Below are 14,607 nucleotides of genomic sequence, written 5' to 3' on the forward strand. Positions count from 1 at the left end.
GTCCGTGCTACATCCACCTGATCCACATTTCAAGATTGCTGGGGCTTTATTCTCGAAAAAATGCGCACTCGAAAATCATGTCCTCTCACAGATTACGAATATTTCCGGCGAGTAACACAGTCTTCGACTTTGTTCCATGTTATGTATATTGGTTGGTTTTATTCCGTGCTATGTGTGTATATATACGTACATACAAAATATATAAACTGTATGTGTAATAGACAATAGTATAATGATAAAGTTATCTTAGATATTTCTTGATGGAAGTCTAAAAGTATAAATCTTTTCAAATGCAATTTTATACTGGCACTTTTTATTTTTATTATATTATATTACTTAATTAAACTTAGAAATTTTCTTATACGTAAAATATATTTTCAATTTAAGAATTTAAAATTTAATAAAAACGCAAGCCCTAAGTGAAACACGAAAAACGTACGTGTTTATATGTACATTATACATACAATAAAATATGCAAAAATATTTTTTCTCGCTTATTTTTATTAATCATTGTACTTTGTATTCGTCCGTCTTTATTTTTAATATACATATAAATAATCCGAACAATACTTTGACGATTAGAAAATGCTGAATCTTTATCTCTTGTTTATACAACATTCGAAGTAATACTATGGATTAGAAAAAAAAAATATTAAAACTTTATTGGATTTTATCTATGCCCGATTTTTTCGCCATATATCGTGCCAATTCAATATGCAAATAATTCTTTTCTATTTTATTTATAATAAACTAACAATAATGAAATAAGATATAAGGATAGGTTTAGAAATATTTTGTTAACAATTGTTAATATAAATAAAGTAAAATTTGATTCGTGAGCGCAATATGTAAGAACTTTGGCAAATAATTGCAAGTTATATCGAAACTGAATTAGTAATTTTAACAGAGATGTCGCTGGTAGTATCTTTTTGCAGCGAAGCCCGCGAAGCGAAAGTGCCCAGAAAAGAACAGACAAATCCCTCGGAATGCTTCAGATAGTGGAACAAGACATCATCTGTCACAATCAGTGGAACAAGTCAGTTCTTTTTTAAAAAACCCTTTTTAACACTTGTTCTTTTATTTGAGCATTGATCACGCGACATTCAATTTGCACCCTACGAAATTTTCATGTGATTTTCAACATGGATATTTCTATAATTTCAATAATTTTGACGATTGTGGGTTTTAAATACATTTGTATAAATAATTAAAATCGAGGTTTTCTAACGTAAATATATTTCCCTGTACAAAATTCAGATAGACGTTTAATATAAAATCGTTTTTACATTTATTTATTTTTTTAAAGAAATTAACAAATACATAAGATACTACGACCATTTTTTTCATGGCTTATTCTGGTGTCCCCTATCATGGGCTTCATGGCTTATTTTGGTGTCCTTTCAAGACTTACGTATATTCGATCGCGAATGGCGAACATGGAACTTAGAAAGTCCCTCAGAAAAATTTAGTGTAAGTATTAAATTGGTTAGTGATATTTCAGATTATTACATCAGTTTGAGTATTAAAAGCATTATTCGTAGCTTTTAATATTCACTGTAATGTTAGTGTTTTTAATACTCAAATTAAGTAATATAATCACTAATCAATTTAACACTTATAGTATTACTTACAGTATTACATTTCTCTAAAGAGTCTTTATCACAAATTAAATAATTATACAATCGCAACGGTTGCTATATAATTACATATGTTAGAGATGTTATTTCGTTAATATTCGGGTTCAGGCATTCTGGTTTGCCCACAGAAACCGCTCGTTTCTGTCGACAGACCGAGTTGTATACGGAGCGTCTCAAAAGATAACGGAGCATCTTCAAATCTCCGCTCCGTTCAACAGAAGGGTCTTTCGAGGCACACAGTATAACTATACGTACGACACACTTCGGTGTCGTGAACTCTATGTGTTCCAACGGTACACAGGTATATCCGTCGGATACGTGGGCGGTCTTTTGTGCTGGCTCAGAAACGTATCCAGTAGATCCGCTTTCGCCGATTCCTTTCTCCCTCGTCGTCCCCATCGTGTGTGAGCGCGGCCGGTGACGAGAGAGTTCTTATCGTCCATAAGGATACAGCCATTTGTACCTGTATCTGGCCGGACGTGGATAATACGCGAACGCGTAGACTGCAACAGAGAGCACGGTGCATACAATAAAATAAATACCGATGTCCTTTTTTATTGTTTACACATTGGTATATTAATCTGTCACGAGAATCACAGGAATATATATATATATATATATTGGAAGCTTTCCAGCAGAGACATAAATCTACACGGAAATTATTCCACCTTTGTCTCTCACTGAAAATTGAACGAAGGCAGAATGAATCCCATGTCTTTTGTTGAAAACTCATTAATCTCTTTAACCTACCAAAACTAATTTATTTTGTCAGAACGGAGAAATTGCTCGTTCCTCATGAAGAAATTAAACGTTCTTTATTTGCAAATATGTCTTAATTAAACCTGATATGAATCTACGAGTGTCATTCCGAAGCAATTTTTATTTTTTGATTGCGAATAATCGCAACGATTTCGTATAAAGCTTAGATAATATTAGTCTTATTTGTTTGTCTAGCTTTCAGTAAAAATACGTGTTCAATGTACCGTGTACAATGTATGTATATTTATGCGTAACCGCCTGCATGGAAGTACGTATTTAATTTTATCACACGCGAAATGGAAAAACACGGCGTCACATGGCTATATAATAAATACATCAGTCTAGGTATGCAGTTTCCATTTTACCATATATGGGAGATAGAAATCTCGGCGTCGAAAAATCTTCGTCACACTCGAGGATTATTGTACCTAAGAAATTTTTGGAAAGGAATTATTCACACGCGCCTCCATCGTACTTGTCGCCGACGTCCGTTACTTGCCTCGACCCCTAGAGCCGATGGAGCCTCTGCAACGACGCGTAACGCGCGAGCCGTTTGGCGTACGCGGCCCGCCTCTGGAGGACGTTCCTCTTACGGAAGTGATCCAGCGTGCCGAGTGCCGAGGTCGGTATCAACGAGCCCTGGCTGTGCCAGTAGTAAGCCGACGGCATCGGGTTCAGAAGCGGCACCCTCAACGGGCCGCCGAGGCTGCCGTGAAGGTAGTTCCCGTACTCGGGCTGCCCGTGAAAGTCCACGTGCGGCTGCAGCTTGGGCAGCTCCGAGAGGACGTCCGAATGGCCGCCCAGCAGGGACACCTTCAGCGGCGCGACCTGCGGTTCGGTGTCCACGGACAAGCTCGCGTAGACCGACGAGCCGTCGTCGTGCGGCAGCTTGGGCGAGTCCAGCTGAGAGCCGTACGGGCTCGGGTATTGAATCTGTTGCAGCGGCGGGTATCCCTGCAGATCCAGGCCGAGATTCTGGTCCAGGCCCAGATTCGAGAAGTGTTGATGCGACGTGAGCTGCGGCAGTTCGGGCTGTTGGTATACGCCGTCTTGAGCGACGGGATAACTCTGCTGTTCGTAGCCGTACGCCGGTTTGTCGGGAATACGGTCACCGTAAGTCGGAACCGGATGCTGGGCGGGAGGGTAAGGGTCTACGTGGTTGTTGTTGTTGTTGTTGAGGCTGTCCTGGCCGGCTACGATTTGATCCTTCGAACCGAGGCCCACGCTACCTTTCGGTATACTGTTCAAGAGATTCTTGAAGACGGAGCTCTTGGTCGGGTCCGGATTGCCGCCTTGCACCGCCGCGTTCGTATGCTGATCGTTGTACTTGTCCAGGTCAGGTTTCGTCGGTGTCACGATCAGCAGGCCTCCCTGGCCGTGGTCTGTGAACGTGACGTCACGTCAGTCGCGTCGACAAGTTTATTCGGTGTGCTTTTTGAGAGTGTGTGCGTTAAGTACGAGTTCGTTAGTCAAGTTGGAGCATAAAAGCGGATACTGTCGGAGACCAGTTGTTAGCACGTTGTTGCGCGTGTGCCGAGTGAGGGTATATTGTAATACACGTCCGTCGGGCAAGTGCCAAGTGTGGAGTAACATGACAATTCAGTTCTACATTCGCACGTTCGATACACGGATGGTACACTTACACATACAATGCAGGGAGCTATCACAGGATTTCTCACAATACGGAGTGGAGTGCGTTTGTGTCACGTCCTGTGTAAATTCTAGAGAAGTGAATTTCAGACGTGGTACAAGTGACAACGTGGAACCATCTCTTTACTTTTTAATTAAAGAGTTTCCCCAAATATTCGATATAATCACCGTATTTTGCCCAAGTAATATACTTTCGCTGATGATTTCGACATATTATATACATCATGCGTTACGGAAGTACGCACGTACACACAAAATCGAAAAAGAAATTGAAGAAGTATGTCAGGAAACAGGCTTTACCGTGTAGCCGCTGCATCTCTCTCGCCAACTTTCGGGGAAAGTGAAAGGTCGCGTGTGCTGATACATTCATGGGAAAAACATTCGTGGATCGTGAAACTATACGTTCTTCCGGAAGGAGGACATTGACATTCACCGCGCGCTGCTTTGGCGATGATGACGTGCGATACGGAAAGGGAAATTCGGGCGTAATCGAGCGCATTAACATGTGTTACCGAGAGAAGATCGAAAGTGTCGGTGTTCGAACCAAAAAGCCAAAGGCATTATAATTGTCAGATTACATCGACGTCCGGTGGTAGAATTTATTCGTGAAAGCGAAATTCAAATTGCATTATGACTCGAATAAATTTAGGGATTTAACAGCATCTGCAATTTGATTGTTTCGAAATGCTCGAGGAGAAATTAAAGATTTATTGTTTAATTTTTAAATAATTTAAATAATTTAAAAGATTAAAATTAATTTTAATCCTTTCCTTTTGCTCCATATTAAAGCTCTGTTTTCTTTTCTCATTAAATAATCGCTCAATACAACGGCGGAAATATATTAGATGAAAGCAGTTACACTTATCAATCGCATAATCATTACCCTGAGTTAATTACCGAGATCTTAGAAAGGCACGAAGATACGTGAACGGAATATAAACTTTGCAATGTTACAATTACATATACAGGAATGTGAAACCTACTGTCTGATGGCACGCTGTAGGCCTCATGCGAGAAGTCATTCGGCGCTTCGGAATATTCATCGGAGCCTGGTAGCGGTGGCCCTGAGTAGCCGGGATCGTGTCCTGTAATTTCAAAAGAAAGTACTTGATGACAAATATATCATGCACGAGAAGAAATAGAGATCTCACTTTTAATGCGATTAATCCAATGATTAGATCTGGATATGATTATGAGCACTATCGATCAACAGTAATAGTACATGTTCGCGCTAAAGAACATTTTATACTGATCTATTTCGAGGCTCTTTTATCGATTATAACACTCGATTGTTATCGTTTCTCGAACGGATTCGAGAAAAGCGGATAATACTCAGTTAGGCCTCGACGCGTGATTATCGTGAATGTCCGGCTTTATGGATAACCAGTCTGCTCGTACTAAATACTAAAATGACTTTCTATTTAGACTGCTATTTCTTGATATAAAATGATATATCCTTGATAGATTTTCACGTCTAATCGGCTGAATACGGGGTATACAGGTGAGCGTACAATAGAAAGCAAATGCGTCAAGTTTTTAGTATGAGCGACGTTGTAATTTGCAGGTACATACAAATGCAACTCAGTTTTTTTAATAGCTTTCTAATCGATCCTTTATCATCGTAATGATGGCATCGAAAACCTCGACAAATCCTATTCGATGAAGAGTGCATCGCGAGCAAACAATTGCGTTCAAAATACGTTTAACAATGTTAAAATCATGTATTGTAATAAACGTAATTAATAAACGTTGAAAAATAAACGTTTATGATTTAAATTTTTTAAACTGTTTAATAAACGTTATAAAAAAAGTTTTATAAAACGTTTACGAGATCCATTAAAATTTTTTTACTACTTTAAAACATGTTTATAGACTTGATATATAGTTATGTTATAGTTATGAGACATTTCGATGGTTTAATAAATATACATTTAACGTTAATAACGTCTGTTTAACGTTTTTATGCATCACAAAAACGTTTTTTAAATATAAATAATCTGCTGCGGGATTTTACCTATATGAACCGGTGGATGACCATAATAAGGTTCTGGTGACTTTATGGCGCTGGCCGCCAGCTGTTTACCGAAGGACGTGATAACGTCCCCTGCCTTGCTGACAACTTTACCCTTGCCCGCCAGCAGGTAACCACCTCCCTTGACCAATTGACCCTTGATAGCCAACACGCCGCCACCAATCGCCTTGAGAGCTTCGAACAAGGTGCCAAAAATCGCCTTCTTGAACTCCCACGGACCGAATGGTTTCTCTTCGTACTGAAGAAAATAACGAGATCGAATGTCAAGATCATGATGTCAAATCACAACGTTAAATTGTAATTTATTGCGTAAGAAAATGTAAAACTTCGAAATAGCGGAAGTGATATATCTTTTTCATCTCATCTCACCGACACATCCTTTTCCCATTCAGTTTCTAATTGACGTTGCGTTAAATCGCTCGTTACACCGCATAATAGCTTGTTTAACGTGCGACGCCGTGATTTTCACTTTGCAGTGTCATTTACTTTAATTGCTATGAACGTATCGCGATATCCAAAGAGAAAGATCTTGATCATGAGGCAATTAGAAGCACGGATAATGAAAAAAGGCAAACAGTGAACGAAGAACCAGTTAGAATTTCGCTCCTTTGCGGCAATATGGATGACCTATATCACGTTTCCAGCATAAATAACAACTTTTCCTTTTGACAACTTTGGCAGAGCATTACCAATTAGTCAAACCAATTTCTCTTTTTTCCTAAGTCTCCTGTCTAAAAGTATAATTTTCTCTACGGAAAGAATGATTTTGCTAAAGTGTCAAAAAATTTAGATTGATACAGAACATAATTTTGTTGTATTATCAAAATAATGATGTAAGAACTCTCAAGCTGGTTGCTAGAATGTCGAAACTTTTTGCAGCATTACTCATCATATTTGAATTTCCTATATAATTATTTTGATGCGGTTCAACAAAATTATTTTTAGATCTACATATATCTAAATTTCTAGATAAATTGTTCTTTTCATCTATTTTATTTATTTTTTATTTCTATTACTATCTATTCGTATTAAAATTTATTCAAGTTAAAAGGAACGCGAAGTACGCGAGATGAAAGTTCATACTTGAATATAAATGTCGATTACCGAATAGTGCTCCACTGAAGGTGCACCGTATACCGGTTTATACGCCGACTCGCTGCTGCCCGCTGATGCTTTCGCTGCGGAGCCGCTCGATGCGCTCGCGACTCCGGTTAACACTCCGCCCGCTATGCTGGTGAGAAGACTGCCGGATCCGACGTCGAAGCCTCGCTTTATCCTGTCCCGCATCAGCGCGGCGTATCGCGGATCACTGATAACGCTGATTATCATCTTTTTGTCATCGTCAATTCGCTTCGCCGCGTCCGGCTCCGATTGATCGACCGGAGCCTCGAGCATCTCCCAAGATATACTCTGATCCGCGTCGCCCCTCGTCCCATCTAACTGATTCTGATCCACCATGGGCCTCCACGTCTCCAGGAAACTCGAGAGATCGGATTCTCCGCCGCGGTCGTCCGTTCTTCGATACGGCTCTAATCGCTCCAGCTGTTCCGCGGCCCTCCTCAGCAACGTCTCCTGATCGCTCTCCACGGTTTCTGATCGAGCCACGATTATCGAGCACCACGTTACCATCAACAGTTCCGTCAGCTGAAACGCACGACAAAACGACACACACAAATGCGAAGAATTACAATCAATTCGTAAATTTTTTGAAGCGATTTTTCGTTATATATTAAATGTATAACGTAATGAGAAAGATTATTAAACAAATTTATTTTTTACAAGCGTATGATTATTTATCCGGGGATAGTAGCCTAGTTTTTATTGCCTGGAGTAATTTTTATACTTCAATTAAAAGTCACTATTATTAACTACATGTTGTAGAATTAATTGTTCTATAATTTATTAGTATTTGAGATTATTATGTATATAGATTTACTGTCTATTTTTTAAAAAAGTAAAAAAAAAAAAAGAAAAAACATATGGATTCAATGAAGAAAACAATAGTAACTAATTTAGCAAACATTTTTCTTAGAATTCTTCATATAATTTTTCAGAATTCCTGTATAATTTTATAATTTTTTAGAAAATATCTCAAATTTTTTTTACATAAATTGAAACATTTTTCAGAAACGCTGAGAAAGTCTATATTTGTTTCTCTCTCTAAATTTCCTTATATATGTGAATTTTGAAATAGTCTAAAACTTTTTCTTCTATTATTTCTGAAAAAGTTTTAGGTATTTTTCATAAATCTTTATAAATTTAAAGTATAATATATATAAAAACATTTTTAAAATACTATAAAATATGAGAATTTTTCCACCAGGTTAAATTTTATTTTCTCGCTGCTGGAGTGTAAAAATCACCTAGATGACTATTTCCGGATTAATTGCGATAGTACAACGATATAAGTTTAATGATGAGTGCCCATAAATTGCAGTATTGTGGTTTAGGAATATTAAGCGTCGTTAACGTATTTAATCAAACGGTGCATTTTGAGGGTCAATCAAGTGTTAATTTCCGAATTGCTCGAGCGTATAGTACATGAAAACGTGAGCGTAGCAAGTAGAGCGGTGCTGGGTGAAAGTCACGCGACTACCGGCAATTCGAGGTGCGCTCACCACGCGGATCGCCATACATGACTTGAGGCAAAAACAGCGGAATACTGATGCTCACGCAGATACCGCGAGACATCTAAAACTTAACTGTTGCTAATTAGCGATAAGATTAAAGTTGTGCAATTTGCCTCTCTCCGCGGAACAATTTTGTATTTTCCGTGTTTTAGACATCGAAATCTCTTCCGAGGTCGTTAATCTGTCAAACGAAGTGGAAAAAAAACGAGAACAATTCCGAATTACGAGGAGGGATACAAAAAATAATAGAATTGACGTTGAATAATATGCGATTCCGTCGCATCGGGAATTGTCCCACTTGAATGAGCGAGAGTGATCATCGTAACCTTGATCTTGCATGCGTAGAGTCATCGGCTGACCTAGTTTTCGTTCGTAGTAATCGCTGCGCGTATTCACGGCGATTTCTAAAAAAACCGGTATGCAGCAAACGGACGCTAGTAAATATTCTGACTTCCGTACCAAGAAACAGAGTCGGGCCTCTCGAACGGAAGGCTTTTTTATTCTCAAAAAATAGAAAAGCGACAAAATAAGACGAATCCCCGGTGCAAGGGCTTTTTTGTAGCCACGTGCGAAGTTTTTTTTGCCAACTGGATTATATCATTCATTTGTCAACTTTTTCATCTTCCGTCACGTATCCTGGTATCGGACACGCATAATAGCTGGAAAGTGATCTAATTGGAAAATAAATCCTAGAAGAAGAGATGAAAGCAGTGCGAAGACTAAACTTTCCAGAGTACTTTCGCATTCTATTTTTAAATTTCCACGGTACTTCCAAAGTGTGTAAAAAAAAAATACAATATCGTGGAAAATTTATACATCTTTCTCTTCGCAAATAAAGGCTTGGCAAAATATTAGTCACGTGTGATGAGATCTTCGCGTGTGTTTATCGAGTAATCAGAGAGAAATTGAGAGAGGCAGATGGAATATAAGCAATACTTATGTATGCTATGCACGAAGGATCAACATTGGGGATTATTATAAACAAAATAGCTCGCCGAGATCGGAGTGGAACTTGCCGTTTCGTGTAGAAAGTAAAAAAACTACACGGATCTAAACAAACACATGTTAACATGCTGCAGTAATTATTTCTTCACGGCCTGCAGCCGAAGACTGTGGAGCTATAATTCCCGCATATAATTTTCCTCATTGTTGCAAGTGTGAAACTCGCGTCGACTGGTCTTATACCGAAGGAAGGTTATGCGGCCAGACCTGGTGGAACTTTCACGTGGATGAGAAGCGAGGTGCGCTTGCTCTCGAGCGACGTGAAATCCGCCGCTGACAATAAAGAACCGATCGAAGAAGAAGAAGAAGTGCAAGAGGTCATTAATAAATCAAAGATTATGGCTACTTTTCAGTTGCTCTCGTCGCAAGATTTACGATCCACTTTGCTCTTATACGCGAAAAGAATCGCGAGAGATCGCGCGAAGAGCGCGCGGATTATTTAAATATAAAAAGTTGCGAGTGCAACTTCTTTCGCGGCTCTTCTTTCAGTCGACGCTTAAGTATTCATTGGCACTTCACACGTCTCCACAAATCAAGATAGATGAACGGAGCGGACGCATATGAGAACTGTGAAGCGCGTACCTTCATACTTGACTTTCACGTGGTACGAACGGTGAAATGATCACGGCACTCTCACTAAACTCACTGACCATCGCTACGGAATATATCCTCTCTTTATACCGACTCCCACTTTGCTCCGGTGATCAAGAAAGTGATGTTTACCTTGCCGGGTTGCGGCTGCCAAAAATCGGCGCGTGCAATGCGGTTACGTTACAACGCGCGAGATTGCTTCGTGAATGACAATTGGGCAGAATTTTATCACTTCGTATGTATAATCGACGCCATTAATAAATAATTAAACAAGAGAAATTTTGATATAAAATTGAAATAATTTTAACTTGACATTTCTCTCATATTACCGACGTAGTTTTATAATAAATCGCAAGACGATTTTCACGCTACGTTCTCTAAACAGAATCTGAAAAAGTTAAAAATAAGATATTTTCTAAAATAATGAGAATATTTCTCGTTCAAATTTGTTATTGGCTTGAAGATTAAATGCAGAAAGTGTCTCGTTAAAATCTATGACTTAGCGGTCGCCGTAATATGCTCTAGAATTTTAACGCATTGCAACTCAATAAGTTATGATTAAGTATATGATAAATAATATCACATAACGCTCTTAGAACGCAACAATACGTTTCAAGAATATGTCGCAAGAATGAAAATGCAATACGAACGCCATTAGCTTTTCATCGTATCGTATTGTCAAGTGGATTGCATCGTGGAACCGCTCATTTGCTTTCCTCGATTTCCATCGCGCTAACTTAAACCTGTCACGAAGCATGCAAACCGAAATTCGCGACGCTGAATGCAATTACGCGTTGGGTGCACACTGCGAGGTGCGTTGTAGAAAGGCGGAAAAGGAAGAATTCGGGATGTCGTTTTTGACGAAATTCGAATCACGCGAACGAAAGTTCTCCGGATGTAACGCTTGTCGTCTCTTTAGAATATCGATCTTGCTCATTAAGCGACATCTTCGTCTCTCCACTTTTGTCATATATGTGTATGTAGATTGTAACGAACTAGCAACAACAGTGAAATTAAAGATAAAGACTATATCGTTATTAATTAAGACAATGGTATATTCTTCATATTTATTTTTAATCGTAAATTAATTATTTAATCATCACACGTGAGCCTAACAATTCTTACTTTTGATGCACATTTTCCGCAGTAAATGAAATCAAAACTTTAAAAAGCATGATGATTTTGATTTCATTCATCCTTTACCTCTATTGTTTCTCTGACGATGTGAAGTAGAAAGTATGTCGTTAGCAAACGCCGGTTTATATCTTCCGATATTGTAATTCGCGAGGAGCGCGGGAGCAATCGATTAACCGCGCAGATGTAATTTACGAGCGCTATTATATCCCATAATAACAAGATGATTGCCATCAATTGGTAACCTGTGCATCGAATTGTAACGAACTGAGCTTCGCTCGTGGGTCTCGTTTCTTGGCTCTTGCTGAACGTTGAATTTGCAATCACAAATAATCGATCCAACTCGGATACGCAGTCGAATTTACAATGCGTTTTCGTTGCATGATAATTGTGCATAGAAAAAAATATTTAACAGCAATCTATTTAAAAATAATCTTGTTAATTCAATAATAGTATTAATGAAACAAATTATATTTTATTAAAATAAGGGCATGGCGTACTTATTTTTCAATGCTAGAGATTACATTAATATATGCGCTGTCATTGAATTAATAAGATTATTTGCAATTAGATGCTATTACTTACATACATATGATGTAAGTTTGTAAGTATGTAAAGTAAGTGTGTAAGTTTGTTTGTATCTATATATAAAGCCTCTTTATCCAAAGACATCATAAAATAATGATAATAATTCGTTTCAAGGTACTATAATTTGGTGTTAATAAAAACGGAATAAATTTACTATAACCGTAATTAATTAGATTCGAGTTAATTGCATCTTTTTTTTTAATTTGGTAAATTTTTCCATTTATTATTATATAACTATACAAAATAATTATTTAGAAACGATAAAAATGAGATTCTTAACCAAAGCAGCTCGAACGCGAGTTGTGTTTTCACTTACCTTAGGTAGTCGTTTCGCTTCAAATCTCGACAGCGGTAACTCTTCGTGAACCGAATATAATTGGTTCTGTGGTAATAGCAAATTGCTATCAGAGGAACAAACACACCAATCATTTTGTCATCATTTTCCTACGCCGTACTTTTCTCTCAAATGTAACATGCACTTAAAATTTTAGAGAAATTTCAATTATTATGTATTTCTCGAATCTGTACCTGTTATCATTTCAGTGTAACATGAAAAAAAATCAATGGCAGAATGATGATGAAACTCATAAAAATATATAATCACCGTTAAAGTAATAAAAATGAAGAGTAATCTTTTCGATCTAGAGTTCTGTTCTAAACATCGTAGTTTTAATATCTATTGTTAGCGATATCGTTAAAAACGAATTGCTGATAGTAAGAAAGAAAGAAAAAAAGTCGTGGGGCAATATGAGGAAGCCGGATATGATGAGGCATGTATGAATAAAATGCGTATTGGCATAGTGAAAATATGTAATAAACATATTTTATGCAATATATATATATGAAAATTTATAGATACACAGCATAGCGCTTCGTCACCACCAGTACCACCGCCACTCCCAGCGCCTGCTCCATCGCTAATCAACAATCGCTTTCGTTCGAGATCGAATCTATTAATTCACAACTTGCACGATAATAAAACAATACCTTGTCCACATCTAAGTGGACGATAACTCAATATTTAAAACAGTACTTCGACCAATTTCATTTCTTGAAATCTTATAAAAATAACGTTACGATAATGATAAAAATAATATTGAATGATGTCGTTGTAACGATAAAATTAAAAATTATATAATATTACGATGATATAATTACAATTTATAGTTTTGTAAAAAACAAAGAATTTCAAAATGAATAAAATTAAAATTAAATAAAGATAAATTAATTTAGATTTTTTTACCGAAGTTGACCTATCGTCAACTTGAGCTGCTCCGTCCTTGTGAGAATCGACGAGATGACGTAATGAGCTGTCAGAACCATCTCGCTCATGCAGTTAGGGATGTTAGCTGGACGACAGGAACAGGGCGAGGCGGGGGAGAGGGGAGGCGGCGTAAGAAGTCTCTCTTCTGTTTGCGTTTCACTTTCGAACTAATCTCCATGTTACAAGTGTTACAAATCAGTGCGCTCGACGTACAATCGTACAATCCAAGATTATATCATATATTATATACAGAACAATCTCTTAAACCGCTGATTTTGGATAAAGAACGCGTGATTAAATCCACCTACCGCGATTGGGATTTTCCTCCTTCCGTTTCCGCTGTTTGCTCGCACACACCGTGGTGTTTCATTTCTCCTCGGCCTCGCGGCGGCGCGACGCGAAATTCCGACGTTTTTGCGAGCGCGAGAGAGCCAGATGTAGTCGAAACTCGGAAACGAAATTTCGCTTCAATTCCGTTCTCTCGGGGCACGAAATTCGCTTCGAGCCTCGTTAAACACGCGCGAGGACACGCGTTCTCGGGGGGTTCTGGAATTAAAAAGTTTCAGAATCGTATTCACACACGCGCGAATGAACCAATCGCGGTAGGGGAAAAAGCGAGAGGCGGCTTCGATGAGAGATCGCAGGATTTTATTTTCATCGGCGAGCAGGCGATAGAGATTTGAGAATCTGAGGGAGATCGAGATACCCGATGATACATATTACTCGTGCGTTAGCCACTCAATAGTTGAAGGACGAAGGACGAAAGTCATGCGCCAGGCGATGTCGCGAAGCTCCGACGAAAAGGACCTCAGGCGGATCCTTTCTCGGCGACGGATTTGCACTTCAGCATCCTCTTTTAAGCAATTTACGAAGATTGCTCTCCGCGATATCGAGCTTCTCGGAATTGTTATAGAAAGCCCTTACAGAAATTTAATACCGGAGGATAGTGATTAATTACTTATTTCGAGCATTAAAAGCACTGAACTACAGTGCTTTTAATACTCCAAATAATTAGTAATTTCCGGTATTAAATTGGATTTCTGTAAGGAAGAGGCACACAGAGTGGATCGTATCAATTATTATCGCGTTTAGCAAAGAAGGTTAAGAAGTCTCGACATAATTAGAACCGAACTCTCTGCATTTCGTCATTCGTCCATCATTTGCCGCGTTGGAAAAACTAGTGGCACGCGAAAAACAGCGATGCGTACGCTTTCGTCGAAGTGATAAAAATAATTTCAATGGATCCTCTTTAGTTTTTCTATCCAACTACCGGAATATTAATAACAAAAGCGGGATATTTCTCGAGATGTCCATGATATT

The 14,607-nt window shown here is 38.4% G+C and overlaps 1 protein-coding gene across 2 annotated transcripts; it reads right to left on the minus strand.

Moving 5' to 3' along the window:
- Positions 1–807: 807 nt before the first annotated feature.
- LOC105462574 lies at positions 808–10,364 on the minus strand. 2 transcript variants are annotated; one of them, XM_011709271.1, is made up of 5 exons: positions 10,293–10,364; positions 7,183–7,722; positions 6,061–6,316; positions 5,030–5,131; positions 808–2,140 (listed from the first exon to the last, which is right to left on the minus strand). In XM_011709271.1, the coding sequence occupies exons 1-5, from the start codon at positions 10,296–10,298 to the stop codon at positions 2,070–2,072; spliced, it is 975 nt and encodes a 324-aa protein (XP_011707573.1). In that variant the 5' UTR covers positions 10,299–10,364; the 3' UTR covers positions 808–2,069. The 2 variants fall into 2 exon arrangements, with proteins under 2 accessions (XP_011707573.1, XP_011707572.1); XM_011709270.1 differs by having other exon boundaries at positions 7,162–7,722.
- Between the last annotated feature and the right edge of the window lie 4,243 nt (positions 10,365–14,607).

This window comes from Wasmannia auropunctata, unplaced genomic scaffold, assembly GCF_000956235.1.
Source record: "Wasmannia auropunctata unplaced genomic scaffold, wasmannia.A_1.0 LD336097.1, whole genome shotgun sequence".
Lineage (NCBI taxonomy): Eukaryota > Metazoa > Arthropoda > Insecta > Hymenoptera > Formicidae > Wasmannia > Wasmannia auropunctata.

Coding starts and splice junctions, on each gene's coding strand:
- LOC105462574 (XM_011709270.1), bottom strand. Junction 6,317..7,161: donor TAATCGACATTTATATTCAA/GTATGAACTTTC, acceptor TATTTTCTTCAG/TACGAAGAGAAACCATTCGG. Junction 5,132..6,060: donor TCATCCACCGGTTCATATAG/GTAAAATCCCGC, acceptor TTGAAATTACAG/GACACGATCCCGGCTACTCA.